Genomic DNA, 19,071 nt, shown 5'->3' on the forward strand with positions numbered 1-19,071 from the left:
GAACTTCTGCTTTGTTTCTGATTCTGAGTTCAATTAAGGCACTGGACTCACTGGCAGTTTCTAACATGAAACATGGGATTTGTTAGAGGATATGTGAGTTTCTGTGTCTATGTGTCTGTGTGTTGGTTTTGTTTTTGTGGTGCTGGGGATTGAACCCAGGGCCTCATGCATGCTAAGTAAGTACCTAGTCCCTACGTGTTTATGTTTTAAGCCAGTATATAGATGTACTTTGATATGTAGTAAGATGACTTTTTTTCACCTAGGAAATTGTTACTAAAATGAATCAGCCACATTTATGGAGATAATAAAGATAAGAACAGTCATTTGAGTCATTCTAGCCTCCTCACTTCCTGTGGTGATCTGTTTAGAGTAAACCATAGAGCAACTTTGTGCCTCCAGACACTTTAACAAAATCCTTCTTAAAGTAGTCCTTAAGATAGACTGACTTGGTAAAGCCTTTTTCACTTTACAAGAGTTCTTTTTCAGACAACTTGAAACAAGTACCATTTTATTCTGAGACATTTTAGACATTAAAAGGTATGGCAACCGGGTGCCTGTAATCCCAGCAGCTAAGAAGGTTGAGGTAGGAGGATCATGAATTTATAGCCAGACTCAGCAAAAAGCAATGCACTAAGCAACTCAGTGAGACCCTGTCTCTAAATAAAATACAAAAAAGGGCTGGGGATGTTGTTCAGTGGTCCAATGCCCCTTAGTTCAATTCCCAGTACCCCCCCCCCAAAAAAAAAGGTGTGGCAAAGGACCACAGGTATAGGTCAGTGATAGAGAGCTTACCTTGCGTGTGCAAGGCCCTGGGTTCCATCCCCCCACCACACACACACACACACACACACACACACACACACACACACAAATGTAAAAGAGTAGCATTAACATTAGAGTATTTTTAAGACACATAGGTTTCTATATCTAAGGAATAAGAAAGGGTTGAGCAAGAGGTGGGTGTGGACAAAGCCCCTGAAACTATTGTTAGGCATTCCAGAGCTTGGGTGAAACCAGCTCTAAGGTTGATCCATTGATAGGAGAGAAGTTTGTAAACATCTTGGCCAAGGGCACACTTAAACCCAGGAGTACTAGAGGTGAGATCTTATCATTCACTCTCTCCTCCCACAGCTGGACTCCCCAAAGGGAAACTTGAGCTGGCTGAAACCTGGTAATTAACCTTTTATCACATTGATTGAAATGTATCTTCTTTTTTTAAAGGCACAAATATGCCAGCTACTTTTGGACATTTGGCCGGGGGATATGATGGCCAATATTATGGATATCTCTGGAGTGAAGTGTTTTCCACCGACATGTTTTACAGCTGTTTTAAAAAAGAAGGGATAATGAATCCAGAGGTATTGTGTTTTTCTTTTTCCTTTTGTTAATTTTTTAGTTGCCCTTGCTTCTTTAAATTCTAGTACAAAATGTTTATGACATCTAGACTTTACAGCAAGAGGTATGGTAATAGCTTTTAACTTTAAGGTCTTGAATCTTCCCAAATCATCATACATCATTAAGTTACAGTGTACAAGTGATTAACTCTAATTCTATAGGTTTAAAAAAAAACCTACTGCATTTTCTTGCTTATTAACATTCCAATATATTGCATAATTAAAAACTCAAAGCCTTGTTTATGCATCTGAGAATTTATAGCTGCCAGTTTTGACATGTGCTTTGCAGTATTTTTGTTTTATAGAAGGTTGGGAAAGAAAGGTAAACTTCTTGCTGATGTAAATGGTCTCCCTTTGTTTTGATATTCTTTACAAACTTTCTTTGTACATTTTCTGTGGGAGGCACCCTTTTTCTGTGGCTGGTGTACTCCACCTACTACACAGTTTGTGACCTAAATGCCTTTAGGTAACTGAAGCTGCTTCATTAGCCTGAGCTGTTCCATCCTATGCTCAGTGAGTTGACTGCCAGGTGGCTGCCAGCCAAACCTTCCTGTGTTACAGCCCCCTGGTCTCATGCTTACTGAAGACTCAGCTGTCAGATTATTTCTAAGGCTGAAATATTTTCCAGTATGTTTTTAAATTCTGTTTATTCATAAATCAGAAGAACAAACTCAAAATCAGACTCTCTGTGTTTCAATTAACTGATTTGTGCTCTGATCTCTTTTGTTTCTGAATTGCAAAGTACCCCTCTCTCTCTCTCTCTCTCTCTCTCTCTCTCTCTCTCTCTCACACACACACACACACACACACACACACACACACACACACATATTAAATACATTGGTGTAATTTAGATCACTATTCCCTCAGTGCTTTTTCTCCTAAAGGAAAAAAAACCTGTATGGAACCCACATCCTATATACTCACTATTCTTTCCAAGCACTTTACCTCCCATTCCACCCCACCAGTCTGATAGATCTTAAAGTCTCCTTCCATTAAGTAGCAAGTCCATTTACAAAGGTCAGTTTCTAACTGTTGTTCTCAGGCATTCTCACTTCTGCATGATCATCAGCCAGTACCTAGCCTTTCATTAATCTGCATCTCATGAAAAGATGGTGCCTTTGGAATTCAGCATTCTAGAAGATTGTATGACTTCATTAACCTGCCCTACTACAAAGGTCATACTCTCCAATCTGAACTGATCACTCAGTGATTTTCTGTGGTCCTACTCCTTTCCACCTCAGTAATTTCCTCAAAGTCCCCATCAGCTCACTTCTCTGTCAATAGAGGAGATCCTCTGTATTAAGAAAGTTGGGCTGGGGTAAAACTCAGTGGTAGAGCACTTGTATAGCATTTGTGAGGCCCTCAGTTTGTTAGGCCAGCACTGATTTAAAAAAAAAGAAAAGAAAATTAAGATCATTGAAAGTGAATACCTTAATCTTTCTTTCTTTGTACAGGCTGAGCGTCCCTTATCAAAAACGCTTGGCATCAGAAGTGTTTCAGTTTTGAAGTTTTTCCAAATTTGGGATATTTGCATAGACTTTAGTGATGGAACATCCCTAATTTGAAAATCTGAAATTCAAAATGCTCCTTAATCCAAAACTTCAAAAGTCATGTCATCACTCAAGAAGTTTTGGATGTGGGAGCATTTTGGATTAAAGATTTCTAGGTTAGGGAAATTCATCCTATACTTCAAAAATACTTATCTCCCTCCTCCTGTCTTAACTCCACGCCTTACTGGTTTGTCATCTTGGGGAAAAAACTTGTTGCCAACTCTGGTCACTTCAGTCAGTGCTACTCTTCCATTGTTCTTTTTACAGCCTAATTTCTTGATGTGAGAAACAATCTTTGAAGACCTCAGTTTCCTGGCTTTACCCCCACCACCTGAACTGGAAAGTTACCTGCCTTCCCACCAACTACAAGGGCCTCAGCCCCTTTTTCCTTGCCCCCTGCTTCTCTTTATCCCTCTTTGCTCACAGCTCTTAGTATAGCAGTCAACCCCTGCCTCATCTCCCAGTACTCCCTGTGTCACACAAGCTTTGTGCTCCCATAGCACATTTGTTTATTCTGTTTACACCTAAAGCATTGCCTTCTTTGTCTTTACCTTTCAAAATTCCTACCATTGTTAAAAGCTCCACTCCAAAAACCACTCATTTATGAAATCTTCCAGATCATCTAAACCGAAAACCAAAAGTGATTTTTCCATCCTCATAACATGAGAGTAGCTTCAGCATAGAGGAAGGGTTTCAAATACTAAATAGTAAACATTCTTAAATATTTAATATTAACTATTACATAGATTGAAAATTTTAATTTTAAAATATGATTAGAGATGGGTGCAGCGGTTCAGGCAGGTAATCCCAGTGGTTCGAGAGGCTGAGGCAGGAGGAGGATCATAAGTTCAAAGCTAGCCTCAGCAATTTAGGAAGACCCTGTGTCAAAATAAAATATAAAAAGGGTTAGGGAGGCTGGGGTTGTGGCTGAGTAGAGTGTGCTTGCCTACCATGCATGAAGCACTAGGTTCGATCCTCAGCACACCACATAAAAATAAAATAAAGGTATTATGTCTACTTACAACTAAAAAGTAAATAGTTTTTTAAAAAGGGGTAGGGATGTGGCTCAGTGGTTAAGCACCCCTGGGTTCAATCCCTGGTACCAAAAATAAATAAATAAATAAAATATGATTAGAAAAAAGTACATCAGCTGGGCGTGGTAGCTCATGCTTGTAATCACAGCAACTCAGGAGGCTGAGGCAGGAAAATTACAAGTTCAAGGCCAGCCTCAGCAACTTAGTAAGACCCTGTCTCAAAAGAAAAAAATTAAAAAGGGCTTGGGGTTGTAGCTCAGTAGTAAAGGTCTCCTGGGTTCAGTCCCCAGTTTTAAAAAAGAAAGAAAGAAAAAGAAAAATGCTTATCAAAATGTTGGCAGTAGCTATCTTTGGGTGGTAAGTTTATCAGTGATTATTAACTTTTTCTCAATACTTTTTTTTAAATATTTTTTTTTTAGAATTTTTAATATTTATTTTTTAGTATTTGGCGGACACAACATCTTTGTTTGTATGTGGTGCTGAGGATCGAACCCGGGCCGCACCGCTTGAGCCACATCCCCAGCCCTTCTCAGTACTTTTAATGGAACTTTTTCTCAGTTCTACGTTGTGCCTAGTTGTTTTAGAAATAGCCACACATGGTAGCACACACATGTAATCTTAGGGACTCAGGAGAGTGAAGCAGCAGAATTACAAGTTCCTGGCAAGCCTCAGTAACTTTGCAAGACCCTACCTCAAAAGAAAAAATAAAAAGGGCTGGGAGTGTACTCAATGTTAGAGCACCTCTGAGTTTAATCTCCAGTATCAGGAAAAAAAAAAAAAAGGAAATTTTTATGGTGTAAAGTAATGCTCAGTTGGTCTGAAGTCATAGAAATCAGAGCAATCATAGTACATTATGCAGATTTTCTTGTCTCAGGGTTTCACCCTCCCTAATGAGTATTTGGATCATTTTGGAAAGATAGCAGGGTTCCCTTCAAGGAGTTAGTCACTGCTATTAGGGCTAGTAGAAATCATTGGTTACACAATACAGAAGTGTATCTGTAGGCCTTCTCTTTTGGTTTTGTTTGGCTTTTGAACTGGGGATTGAACCCAGAGGTGTTTTAGTCCTTTTTATTTTTTTTATTTTGAGACAGGGTCTCAGCAGTTGCTGAAGCTGACTTTGAACTTGGGATCCATTACCTCAGACTGCAGAGTCACTGGGATTACAAGTATGCACCACTGCACCCAGCTGCAGGCCTGCTCTTATAACCTCTTGCTGTTCTGTAGACAGATCCCAGGATCTGCTCTGAGAACTGTTTCCAAGCCTATCAAGCTAATCATTGAGAAAACACTAACAGGAAGATCAAATAGAAACCCACAACATTCTGAATACCAAATGGTAGCTGTAGAATATTTTATGGTACAGTTGTTTTTATTCTGCTTTGAAGGCCTGAATCTATCATAGCCTAAAATTATCTGTGTTTTTATCTGTAGTTTTTACATAATTCTTAATTATATGTAGCTATCACATTTTAACTGGTTAATTTACTAAATATTACCTAAAGTAATGGAGAAGTTGTCTCATTATCAGATATAACTTTTACTTCCTCAACTGTTCTCTTAAATAACTGTGGAAGAACTGTTTGTGATTAACACTTTTCCAGCAAGCACTTGACACTCTGTAAGGATATCTTTTTTTAGTTGTTGTTGTACCTTTATTTATTTATATGTGGTGCTGAGAATTGAACCCAGTGCCTCACACATGCTAGGCAAGAGCTCTACCACTGATCTGCAACCTCAGCCCTGCAAGGATATCTTTAAGGTCACCAAATATAATTTCAAAATTCAGCCGCTAATCACAGGGTTGAAAAAAATGGAGGTGCATTTTAACTAGGGTCATTTCTTTTTATAAGGCAACTTCATTGTGGGAAAATTTCCTAAGAGGTATAATAGACATTGTGGATTCAAAGGCAATTTTATTGTTGAGCCAGAATTATCTTCCTACTCTTTTGCATTTAGAGAAATTGCTAAGCTTTGTTCCTTCCGTCAGTGAAGGGAGGTATAACCAAGTGTCACTTCAGAAAGACCAAGATAGTTAGGTGGAACTATTATATTTTAGTCTGCAACATCAAAAGAAAGTACCTAGATCTTACATGCAATAACATACCCAGTAACCTGAAGAATTTTAGTTAAACATGGAAAAATTGCCTGCAGAGAATGTATATTATCAAGCTAAGTGTGCCAGTCCTTTTCAAACAGAATCCTAGGCCCACTTCCTGCTATAATGTGTCACCAAGAAAGAATATGGCACTTTCTCTCTCTTGGAGATTCTTAAAAGTCTGCCATCCAAATCTTATATCTGCTTCTGCTCTTCTGATCTGTCACCCAACAGCTCATTTTTGTCTTCTACCTTACCTTTTTCTAACAGCCTTGGGTTTTGCCTGATTTAAGGAACAAAAGAAGATGGGATTGGTTTCTTCTTGAATTTTTTTTTTTTTTTTTTTTTGGTACCAGAGACCTAACCCCAGGGGGCTTATCCACTGAGCCACATCCCCAGCCCTGTTTTGCATTTTATTTTGAGACAGGGTCTCACTAAGTTTCTGAGGGCCTCACTACATTGCTGAGGCTGGCCTCGAATTTGTGATCTCTGCCTTAGTCTCCCGAGTTGCTGGGATTACAGGTGTGCACCACCACACCTGGCTCTTCTTCTTTAATATTTTAAAGGCCAGACCTGCTCAGTCTAAAATTAACCCCCTGTTTTTCTTCTTTGTGTGCTTACAGCTCTTCCTTGTATTTCTCTTCGAGCCCTTATAATCTGGCTTGTTAATTATGTATTTCTTTATATCTCCTTCTAGTCAGAAGATCCTTATAAAAGGAACTATTTTATTAAACTTTGTTTCCCCTCCTCTCTTCCGAACTGTTTAATTTGATTATTAGTTTCACACACGTGTACCTCTTTGAGCCTAGGTAGTGGTTGCCGCCACTCTGCCCCTGCCCCTCAAGCCTAATGTGTGATTCTACCCAGGCTACTTTTTTCTCCTAATCTCTCCCCACCATAAATAAAAATTTGTCCTCCTAAGGGATTCTGTTTAAGGTTTCCTGAAGGCCTCCTCTACTCAGACAATTCCTACTGCTATTTTTGTTTCAATGTCCCTGACTACTGGTCTTCCATCCTCTCCCTCTTTTGTTGTCATCAAAGGTTGGGGTTTTTTTTGTTTTGTTTCATTTTATTTTCATTTTTATTTTTTTCCACCCGCCATCTCCTCACTCTCATAGAAAACAAAGGGTGTGCTGCAAGCCATGGAAGGAAAAGTTTCGAAGTCCAGTTTTAAAGCAGGCCGCTGAGCTTGTTAGGTGCATGGTCATCGTCACCTGTTGGCCGGGTGTTCTCTGCCCGCATGACTGTTACTCAATGTCAGAAGGAGATGTCTCTGGCCTTGCCTCCCAGAGTTGGCAGGTTGAAAGGCCATGGGAGCTTACATGTGCTGCCTCAGAGATGCCAGAGGTAGCAGGGGACCCAAGCCGTTCCCCCTTTATGTTTTCATTACTAATAAATTATAAGCATCCTTCATTTGGATAATTATGATTGCTACTAAAGTATTACCTCAAAAGGTTCATATTCTTGGGTAAAATGAGTGCCTTGTTTCTCCTCCTTAATATTCTTGTTGAATTATGCATTCTGTTTCTTGCTAATAGTAGAAATGAAATCTCTTGTGCTTCTCTCTAGCTTTATTAGGAGACAGAACTAATTTTAAAGAAATGTCAAACCATGAATGCATTTATTTCCCTGAACTGTTGATGAGTAACTGCACTCTGGGGCAATGAGAGAAGAAAGGAAATGAGAGGAGGGATAAAATTTATCGAATGCCAGGTCCATATCCAGGGAATAGGCAAAGTGCTGAAATCGTCTAATCTCTGGAAATAGTGAGATAGACCTTTTCCCATTTTACAGGTAAGACACCAAGGCCCAAAATCACATAGCTGAGGGATGGAGTCAAGATTCAAAAACCTGGGCCTGATTCCAGAGCTCCTGGTTTTGCTTTAGAAATCATCAGTGTTACATTCCATTTCAAGAAAACAAAACGAACTAGGTCTTGTATTCATCCTCAGTGTTAGAGAAGACTTGCACAGGTGCCGAGATCTGTGCTAACCTTCCAGGATTCAGAACTACAGAGCTGTTCTTCTTGCCACTATCTCCCTTTTCCCTTTCTCTCTCCCTCTTGCCCTTCTCCTCTCCTTCATTTCCCATGTTCTCTCCCCACTTTCCCTTGCCGTTGCTCAGCACCCTCCTTTCTTGTACTCCCTTTCTCTGACTGTCTCTTCTTTTCCTGCCTACCTCTCCCCCACGGTTCCCCACGACCCATCACCATTGTGTTGTTTTGTCCTACCCTCTCCCCCTAAAAAAAAATAAAATAAAAATAAAAGCTGCAGAGGTAACACTAAACTTCCTTCACAGGAGAGCTAACAGGGGTTCTTACCACGTGCAGATCCTTCTGGAGGATGTTTGTGACATGAAAAATGTTAGTGTTTCAGAGCTTCCTGTCCTGCTTGCAGTCTGGTTTCTTTATTAGGTGAACAAAGTTGAACAACTGAGGGCAAAGCCTCTTTCACCTGTGGCAGATGTCTCCCAGACCACATTCTCTTACCCAAGGAGCCTGGCACCTTCCTAAGACACAAATTCACTTAACTACTTTTTTTTTTTTTTTTTAACAAAAGCAAGAGCCTGTTACCAAGATGACTCTTAAACTCTTCTCAAAACTTCATTGCAAAGGAAATGAAACTATTAAAAGCCCATTGCACTGTAATTCAGGAAATTGAATCAACTTGTTTGGAGCCATAAGCAGAGGAAGACTTGAGCTGTACTGAGCCACATATTATGAGACTAAACAGTGCCCTGGTCTGAAATGATTCTGCCATGCAGAGGAGTCATGAGCTGTCTCAGCACAATCATGCAGCTCTTCAAACGCTTGCTTTCCTTTGCTACCTAAAATTTCAGTTTTCTACACAGAAAGAATACTTTGTGAGATGTTAGCACTTTGGGTGATTTTTTTAATCATTTATTTAGATTTTCATTACTCTTCCTGTAGTATTTGTAGAATGAAATATCTCTTTTTAATAAATAAAGGATATATAACATCCAGATTTTGAGGGGACCAGGGATAGCTCAGTGGTAGAGAGCTCATCTGGCTGCATGAGGGTTAGGGTTAGAGCCCTAGCACTGCCCCGCCCCCATCACCACCAAAAATACACACTCCAAAAAATGTGTGTCTTGAGCATGAAGAATTTCATATATAGGTGTATGTATTCAAATAAATATTAATTATTAAAGTAGGGCAATGGGTGCATGAGGGTTCATTAATGTTGTTGTGCCTACTACTGATACATATTTTTTTCTTAATAAAAGCTACAAAAATAAAAATTTTTATAATTGTGCAGATAAAATTAACTCACATTTTCTCTGTTCTTTCTGTACTGCTCCTCTCTGAGAGTACCTATTTAAAACACTAGTCAAATTGAACACATTTAGGACTGAAAAAAAAAAAGGCAGGAAGTAAAGTGCAGTTGAACTTAAAAGCTCCATTATGCTGCTGCTTAGAATAATAAAGTGTCTGACAAAATAGCCACAATCACACTTAAGATTCTAGACTGCTGTTGAAATAGTAAATACTGCTTTGGACCACGCAAGAAAAGCACATCGTTTTTGTTTTTGTTTTCCTAAAGCAAACTAAATCTAGCTCCAGATCCTCATCCACAGAGGTTTCAGTAAGTGCCATATCACTGTTTACAAATACTCTCTTTTTAAGAAAATCTATCCAAAACTTGTAATTGAGGCAACAAGTTTGCCATGTGCCTTTCTATATTCTGTATTGGAACATTTAAAAGATCTCCTAAAAATCTTTGTGCTCCAGGCCCTAGACCTGTCAGTATGATAGCCACATGTGGCTGTTGAGCCCTTGATATGAGGCTGGTACAACTGAAGAACTGAATTGAATTTTATTTATATATATAAATATATATATTATATATATTTATTATATATATATATAAAAGTGTTGGGCTTGGGTTGTGGCTCAGCCATGGAGCACTCGCCTAGCATGTGTGAGGCACTGGGTTCCATCCTTAGCACCACATAAAAATAAATAAAATAAAGGTTTAAAAAAAATGTTAAAAAAGTGTTAAAAATACTGAGAACTTAACTAACTACAACAAACAAAATCTCAATTTTTATATTTTACATTAAAACGTTAATATGCAATGAAGTTTTTGTGGGTTTGTTTTTGGTTTGTTGTTTGTTGTTTGTTTTGGTTTAGTTTTATTTTTTTTGATACAGTCTGTGTTGCCCAGGCTAGTCTTGAACTTGTAGGCTCAAGTGACCATTCTGCCTCTGTCTCTGAATTAGCTGAGACTATAGGCACAGGTCATCATGCTCACCCTAACAGTGGTTTGAAATGAAATGTTTTATTAAAACTGACTTCCAGGCTAGGGTCGTGGCTCGTGGTAGAGCTCTTGCCTAGCATGTATGAGACAGTGGGTTCAGTTTTCAGCACCATATATAAATAAATAAATAAATAAATAAATAAATAAATAAATAAAACAAAAAGGTTCATCAACAACTAATAAAAGATTCTTAAAAACTGACTTCTTATTTTTTAAATTTTTAAAATGTAGTTAGTAGAAAATTAAAGTTGTATACATATATCTCATATTTCTATTAGACAGTACTATCCTAGAGTTTATGAGAAGGAAACTTTATCTGACTATTTATTCCTGACTAAGGTCCAGGCTCAAGTTAGATGTTAGCCTGTGGACGACTAATAAGTCACAAGTAATTTCTATTCATAACTAAAAGGCAACCCCAAGAGTTTCGATTGTATGGCTATATAGGCATTAAATAGTTTTGCATCTAACTTGGTAAATATCATTCATGTTTTATTTTTCTTAACAATTTAACTAAATTATCTGATGGTTGTACCAAGAAGAATTTTGTTACAAGTCAAAACTTTGATTATTTTAGTCTTTCCCAATTTTCTAGCTTATACTAGAAAGAATGATTAGTCCTACTCCAGGCATGGTGGCTCACACCTGTAATCCTAGCAATTCAGAAGACTGAGGCAGGAGAATCACAAGTTCAAGGCCAGCCTCAGCAATTTAGTGAGGCCCTATCTCAAAATAAAATATAAAAAGTACTGGAGATGTGGCTCAGTACAAAAAAAAATTTTTTTAGTCCTATTGATCAAATGACATAATCAATGTAAACTGAAGTGTTGCTCTGTGAACTATTTATGTGTGTATCTGGAATTAAGTTTCATTAAATTGTCTTGCTTTGCTTCCCTAAAATCACAGTTTCAAGAACTGAAAATACTGATACTGAGTAACAACTGTTTTCTTTTTACATTATCTGCTCATGTGTTTATGTAAATAAAGGCAAAGGAACTGTAATTAAATTCCATCCCTAAAGAAAACTTTGCAAAGGTCCTCATACCAGTGCTGACCCCCAGAATTGCCTTACTGTGGACAATGTGATCTATTGTTCTCTGTACCACATTGTCTAAGGAAGAGGCTTGCATGTTTTGTTTGTGATCTTTTATGAGATCCTCTTAAAAAAAAAAAAAAAAAAACCTGAAGCCATTTGATAGTAGATGTGTTACTATTTCCAGGTAGGCAAAACTATTTGTAGCTTTCTGGAACACTTGCTTTGCTAACTACCCCTCCCTTTTTTGGTACAATACTGGGGATTGAACCTAGGGACCCTCAACAACTAAGTTATATCCCCAACTCTTTTTATTTTTACTGTGAAACAAGTTCTCACCAAGTTGCTAAGGCTGGCAAAGCACTTGCAATACTCCTGCCTCAGCCTCCCAAGTTGTTGTGATTACAAGCCTGACCACCGCTCCTGATACTCTGCTAACAGTTTGAGTCAGGGTAACAAATAGGACCATGCTATGTATTGCGTTTTATATTTTTTGTTGTCTGCTTGCCCATGGTATCAGCTCACTACTGAGAATCTAAGGAAATAAGACAATAGTAGAGGATAGCGTAGAAGACATGAGGTTGAAGCTCCAAATCTTTTAGCTATCAAAATAAATAAAAGAATAAATACTGTAGAGCTGTAGCATTGTCAGAAGAGACGGTGTAGACTGAGTAAAGCTGAATCCCCTTTCTCTTTACCCTTACCCCTTTGTCTTTTGCTTCTAGAGATTTGGAAAATTGCTATGACCATGAATTATTAGGCATGATGTTTTATTTTACTAGGTTGGAATGAAATATAGAAACCTAATCCTGAAACCCGGGGGATCTCTGGACGGCATGGACATGCTCCAGAATTTCTTGAAACGTGAGCCAAACCAAAAAGCGTTCCTAATGAGTCGAGGCCTGTGTGCTCCATAAACGGGATCTTTGGTAGCAGTCCATGTCTGGAGGACAAGTCGACGTCGCCATGTGTTACTGGCCTGGAAACTGAAGGGAGTTTGCAGATGAAAAATTAGATTTCTATTGACTTCTTTTTTTTTTTATTTTAAAACTTATACTTATGTAAATGGAATTATAAATACTGTGACCTAAAAAGACTAATTGAAAATAATTGTACTATAAAATTTCATAAAAATGGATTTGATTTCTTTTGATAAAAGTTTCATATGAATGTAATTTGATTTTTTTACTATTATAATCTAGATAATATAATGTAAGAGGGCCAAGAATTTTTAAATTGAATCATATACATGATATAATTTGATCCTTCTTATATCTTAAAATTTTGTACTTGGGATTTCTGAACTGATAAATGAATCATCAAATTCCTCTGGTAAATATTTTCCTGGAGCCCTGAGTCAACTTTGATCCTCTGCCTCCCTTAAGGTGTGACCTTGCCTTTGCCTGCATGCCTCAAGGCCAAGGAAATACGACACAGTAATTCCTTTATCCTTTGTATACCAGGCCTCAAAGTTCCCAGCTTTCTGCCTCTTTATGTTATATTACCCCATTTGGGTTTGTTTTCCTTTCTAATCTTCAGTTAGAGAGTACCAAAAAAAATTTTCAGTGTGACTGCCCAGGTCTAATATATATTGCAAGTTGTTTTTGTTTGTTTGGTACTAGGGATTGAACCAGGGGCACTTGATGACTGAGCCACATCCCCAGCCCTTTTTGTGTTTTATAGAGAGACAGGGTCTCCCTGAGTTACTTTGGGCCTCACTAAATTGCTAAGGCTGGCTTTGAACTCACCATTCTCTTGTCTCAGCCTCCCCTATTGGCTGGGATTATAGGTATCTGCCGCCAGCCTGGTTTATTGCAAGTTTTTGTATCCTGTATTAGAGTCTAAATTCCATTTCAGCACACAACTATTTTGGCATAGTTGCCAATTAGAACATAAAGTGAGTTCAGGCTCTGTGTATGTGTGTGTGTATATGTGCACGCATGCACACATGTACGCAGACTGGCACTCTACAACTAAACAAATCTTTTTATTTTTTGCTGTGAGACAGGGACTTCTTAAATCACAAAGACTGGACTCAAACTTGTAGTCCTCCTGCCTCAGCCTCCTAAGAAACTAAATTTAATGTCAAGTGCTTCCTGCCCAGCTAGGCATCTTTTTTAGGGGCCGGAACTCAGGGGCACTGGACCACTGAGCCACATCCCCAGCCCTATTTTTATTTTATTTAGAGACAGGGTCTCACTGAGTTGCTTAGCACCTTGCTTTTGCTGAGGCTGGCTTTGAACCACAATCCTCCTGCCTCAGCCTCCTGAGCCACTGGGATTAGAGGTGTGTGCCACCTCATCCGGCCTAGCCAGGCATCTTTTTGATTCTCATGTTTCTAATAAGGGGTAGTGATGTTGCCTCTTTTATTGATCACCTTTCTGCAGATGACAAATAGACATGTCACAATGGCTATTTAGAGTTCAGTAGGGAAGACAGCTGGTGCTGATGTGGCCATAAAGAAACTGCAGAAGAGGCGTGGGTTCAGGCAGAGCGTTTGAAGACAGCTGCTCTGCTCTGGTGCTACGAGGTACTTAAATTCGGCCTTGGGGAAGAGGCTCCTCCATAGCCTGTTTCATCTGGTGATTTTTTTTTTTTTTAAGTGAACCTTTAGATTTCTCTTTAACTCTGTTTACTGTGGGCCTAAATTCCAATTCTGCAGCAGAGCAATAAACTCATAGTACTGATTTTTCCTATAGGAATCTACTCACTAAAAAAAAACAAGACAGGATTTTTTTTTTTTTTCAGTAAACTTGTTTTGTGTTTGTTGTCATTGGAGTGGTGGTGCTGCTGGGAATCAAATGCAAGGCAAGTGCTGTACCTCCAAGGCACAACCCAGACCCCAAATAAACTTTATGCTCTGTATAGAACCTTTCTTTGCTCTTATCCAAGTGGACTTTGTGTTAAGTTAAACAATTATTATGTTACATAATAAAATTTAAGACAGCAGGGTAAACCAAAAGCTGTAGCAGCAACACAGAAGGAAATTTTGAGACTAATATTGCCAAGCAAATACCTTAAACATCCACATGAAATCCTACCTTCCTTTCCAAGATTAGTTCCCTGGCCCTCACTCTGCGTCACTGTCTCTGGTCACCAAAGCTGTTTTTGTGGTATTTTTCTCTCCTAGACTCTTCTGTTTTCCACTTTCAGACAAAAACCAAAAACTCTCTTCAGCTTTTTCTCTTGCCCAATGTCTTTTTCACAATGACTTTGGCATTTTAAATCTTCACTTATTTCACATGGAAAAACTAATTGTTGTGGGAAAGATTGCGCACAATAAAGTTACATTATTGTCCACGAAAATGAACTCACCTTTCTTTCATACTTTAATGTTAAAACTGAAATGCATGACAGAGCAAAAGCACGAAGGTGTTCTTGTTTAGGTCTACCTCTAATATTTTAAGTCTACCAAAGTACAGAGCAAAATCAAATATTCATTAAAAATATTCGCTAGCATAATGAAAAGATAAGGACTTACTTTTTAAAGCCTTCTTAAATGTGCCCGTCTATCAGCTTGTTCTTTTTCTCCATGAGTTCAGGGAGTCACTGAGATGTTCTGAATGGAGAATACCTATAAAAGCTGCAATTGGGCAAACTTACAATTCATATTTATGATCTGAGTCACATATAATAAAGTCTTTCTTATCTTTATCGATCCAGAAGATTTGGGCCTGTTTGGGGGATTTTTCCAAGCATCGTTATCTGTTGCTAAGAGGCAAGTTCTTAAAACAGCTTATGCTAATGTGTGTGATTCCTAAGGTTTGATTCTAAGATGCTACAGAGAAAGAAGAGTCTTAATGTGATGCCATCTGAAATAGGTTTTTCTCCCCTATTGTAAATATTGAGTGTTACCTAAATACCTAAAAATTATCTTAAAGAGCTACCACCTGAGCTACATATGCCCAGGTTTTGCTTTTCTAAAGCTAATAGGAAGAAAGATGGATACTCTTTGCTCTGTAGACAAGAAACTGCATTATGCAGGAAGCCAAAACTGAGAAAATACCTCTTTAAGAAAAATTACTGATGTGATCTTTGTATTTGTAAACACCTTAACTAATAAGGAAATTCTTAATTTTCTACTTTACCATTTTTGCCTTTAACCTTCGTGTATGAATTCAAGGTTTGTGGAGGTGATGGCTCCCCACTGGATCAGTGGGTTTATATAGGAATTTTTTTCTTTCTCTGTCATACACAAGTGTAATTTGCCATGCTCCAAGAAAATTGCATTTAAAATTGCATCAAAATGCTGTTTTCGTTTGGATTACTATAACAAACCACCACAGACTAAAACAGATATTTAAAAGCTGGGCTTGGTAGCACATACCTGTAGTGCCTGCTACTCAGGTGGGAAGATCACTTGAGCCCAGGAGTTTGAGACCAGCCTGGGTAACATACTGAGACCCCCATCTCAAAAAGCAGCAAACAGAAAAAAAGATAAAATTATTTCTCACAGTACTGTAAGTTGGGAAGTCCCACAGTCTAGGACTCAACCCTCACAACTTCATCTAAACCCAATCACCTCCCAAAAGTCCTCCTCCTCTAACCAGCAATGACGGTTAGGGCTTCAACACATGGATTGTTCCTTGGGGGCGGGGTGTGGGTAGAGCAGCCTACAAATATTCATTTCATAACTAATACTAGTCCTGCAAATTGGATTTAAGCATAGTTAACTGAGCCCCAATGAATGTTAAAAGAAAAATCCCGCCTCATCTGAGTAGATTTGGTGACCAAAGCTGCTTCCTTCCCTAAGCACATTTTTACAGTTACACTGAAACTGGATAGCCCCTTAAAATTGAATATGACTTCCCTTAGAACAGCTTGGTAAGAATAAAAGCCAAGAAATAATAATAGTAAAAATTAAAAAGCATATATAATTTCATTTTCTTTGAAAAACAGTGTCTAAAATTTATTTTTTTCAGTCAACTTTAATGAAGAAATTCCCAGTGAAAACAATGGAAGTGATTACTACAAGTGTATGAAGGTAAAGCTATAAATTCTGAACACTAGCCCTAAAAGACCCTTTTTCAACATAAGTACAATAATGATATGAATAGAGATTCTGGAGGGGCTGAGGTGTTGCTCAGTGGTGAACCCTTCTGTGGCATGCCTAAGGACCTGGGTACCGTGCCCAGTACCACCACCACAACAACAAAAATAGAGATTTGATTTTCTAAAAGGTAAAAATGAAGGATTGAAAATTAGGATAATGAACACCTACCCATCGATTAGTGATTCTTGAGTTATTTGGTTGAATTTGCCTGGTAATTCCCTTTCCTGATAAAATTCAGATACAGCACAGCTGGTACACTCTGTATGCACAAGAAAGGGGAGGAATGATTATGAAACAGGCTTCTTATCATCTCACAAGCTGACACCTTTTCTACCTGCCTATCTCCTAGAGCTCAAAGGCTCACCTAGACAGCCATCCCTAACTCTGGGAATGCTGCACACACCTTCCCTTAGGTCTATTGGTTTTCCTGGTTACCTTTACTGCAAGATGATTATTTGTGTCCTTGGCCCATGTGACTGTGGGGTTGTTTGTGGTTTTAAATTTACATTTTCCTGGGGGACAGAGTTCAGATGAGGCAGGGAGAGCCATATCAATGGCCTAGAGTTGGAATATCTGTGCTTCTACTCAAGCTGTTACCTTCATCCAGAATGCCTGTGGTCCTTTCTCTTTCATACCTTTCCAAATCTGACCCAATTTATGACAAGAATCACTTTCTGCCTTTTCTGAGAGTATGTGGTTTCTTGTGCCAGATTATGATGTATTTGGGAAGAAATAAACACAAACTTGTGTCCTATTTAAAAAAAAAGGGTCACCTAGAATTTTACCCCCATGATAAAATGTTTATAGCAATTGTGACTTGTGTTTATGTGGGAGAAGGTAGGTAACTAGGGATTGAACCCAGGGGTTCTCTCCCTCTGAGCTACATCCCCAGCCCTGTTTTTTATTTTGAGACAGAGCTCACTAAATTGCTGAAGTTGTCCTTGAACTTGTGACCTTCTACCTCAGCCCCCTGAGTCGCAGGGATTATAGGCATTTGCTGTCTGTATCATTTGTTATCAAAGAAACCATACAGCTAAGAACAATTTAAAGAAACTGTTCACCGAGACATCTCAACTGACATTATGACTTTTTTGTTGCTGAGATGGAGAATGTGACTAGATTTTAGCTGTTGAATGGAGTTGAATAATTATTCTCATAAACTCAGGACATTTCATGTCCTTTGACTGAAATCACAAGAAATTCTATAAAATGGTATTTTACAGTACAGTTACAGTACAGTTACAGTAACTGCTGGGCACAGTGGCATACACCTGTAATCCCAGAGACTCTGGAGACAAAGGCAGGAAGATCACAGGTCCAAAGCCAACCTCAGCAAATGCGAGATGCTAAGCAACTCATTGAGACCCTGTCTCTAAATGAAATACAAAATAGAGCTGGGGATGTGGCTCAGTGGTCCAGTGCCCCTGAGTTCAATCCACAGTACCAAATTACAGTAACTGATCTGGAATGGTCACACATGTTAGTGTTATTAAGATTTAAAATTAGAGCTGTGATATAGCTCCGTGGTAGAGTGTTTGCCTAGCATATATGAGACCCTAGGCTCAATCCCCAGCACCACAAAGGGAAAAAAAAATGATTTAAATTATAGCTGGGTCATGGTGGTACACACCAGTAGTCCCAGCTTCTTAGGACCTGAAGCAGAATGGTATCCTAAGTCCAGATCAGGCTGGGCAGCATTCAGAGACCCATCTCAAGAAGGAAACAAAAACAAAATAATTTTTAAATTATTTCAGTCCTGAGACAAACTTACAATGCAAATAGCCAAATGCCAGGTGGAAGGAGGTGAAATCTGATTGGATAGTTATGGATAGTGGCACTTAGAGGGGAACAAGAGGGAACTAGAAGGCCTAGTCCAAGTTTATGTCCGGAGCAATACCTGACCCCTGTGAACTCTAGGGTAGTAAGATCAATCAGAGCTGGAATGTTGTGCTCCATTCTAGATGTCACATTTTAAGCAGATTTGGTGTTTGGAAGAGCAGAAATAAGATGGTGATGACTTTGAAGATAGTTCTCAAGAGAAATATGTAGAAGAAGAATTACGGAAGTTCAATTTGGAGGATAAATCCATAATTTTAAAAAAATGTCCTCAAATACTTGCAAAACATGGGAGACATTTGACTAATCCTTCATGGCTTCAGAAGTCAGAGGTATGGGTCCTCCTACCACACCTTACCCCCACTGGGGATTGAACCCAGAGGTACTTTACCACTGAGCTACATCCCCAGCTCTTTTTATTCTTTATGTTGAGATAAGGTCTTGATAAGTTGCTAAGGCTGGTCTCAAATTTAGAATCCTCCTGCCTCACCCTTTCAAGTAGCTGGGATTATAGGCATGCCCCACCATACTCAGCTAAGAGTAGGAATGTGGTTGGAAAATAAGAGGTATTAGAAGAAGCATTTTCTAATAATTATTGTTAATTAAAATATATTCTGCTGCTCTTAATAAGCATTCATAAATATCCTATAACTGCCAGGAGTGTTACAGAGAGGGTTTCTCCCTTGAGTAAGCTATTTATACAAGATCAGCTTTGAACGTTAATGATGACGATTATCAGAAAAACATCCCTCAGTGAAGTGTTCACAAGCGGGGGCTTAGAAATGGCATTTAG

The 19,071-nt window shown here is 38.6% G+C and overlaps 1 protein-coding gene across 1 annotated transcript in view; it reads left to right on the top strand.

The window, feature by feature from the left end:
* The window catches only part of Nln (neurolysin), a 101,595-nt gene extending 86,878 nt beyond the window's left edge, over positions 1-14,717 (top strand). The window contains exons 12-13 of the mRNA XM_077800350.1: positions 1,222-1,358; positions 12,172-14,717. Coding sequence (XP_077656476.1) covers positions 1,222-1,358; positions 12,172-12,306 — 272 coding nt within the window. The 3' untranslated portion in view covers positions 12,307-14,717. The remainder of the gene's footprint in view (positions 1-1,221; positions 1,359-12,171) is intronic.
* Positions 14,718-19,071: the final 4,354 nt, after the last annotated feature.

The sequence above is a fragment of the Urocitellus parryii genome, chromosome 1 (genome assembly GCF_045843805.1).
Source record: "Urocitellus parryii isolate mUroPar1 chromosome 1, mUroPar1.hap1, whole genome shotgun sequence".
Lineage (NCBI taxonomy): Eukaryota > Metazoa > Chordata > Mammalia > Rodentia > Sciuridae > Urocitellus > Urocitellus parryii.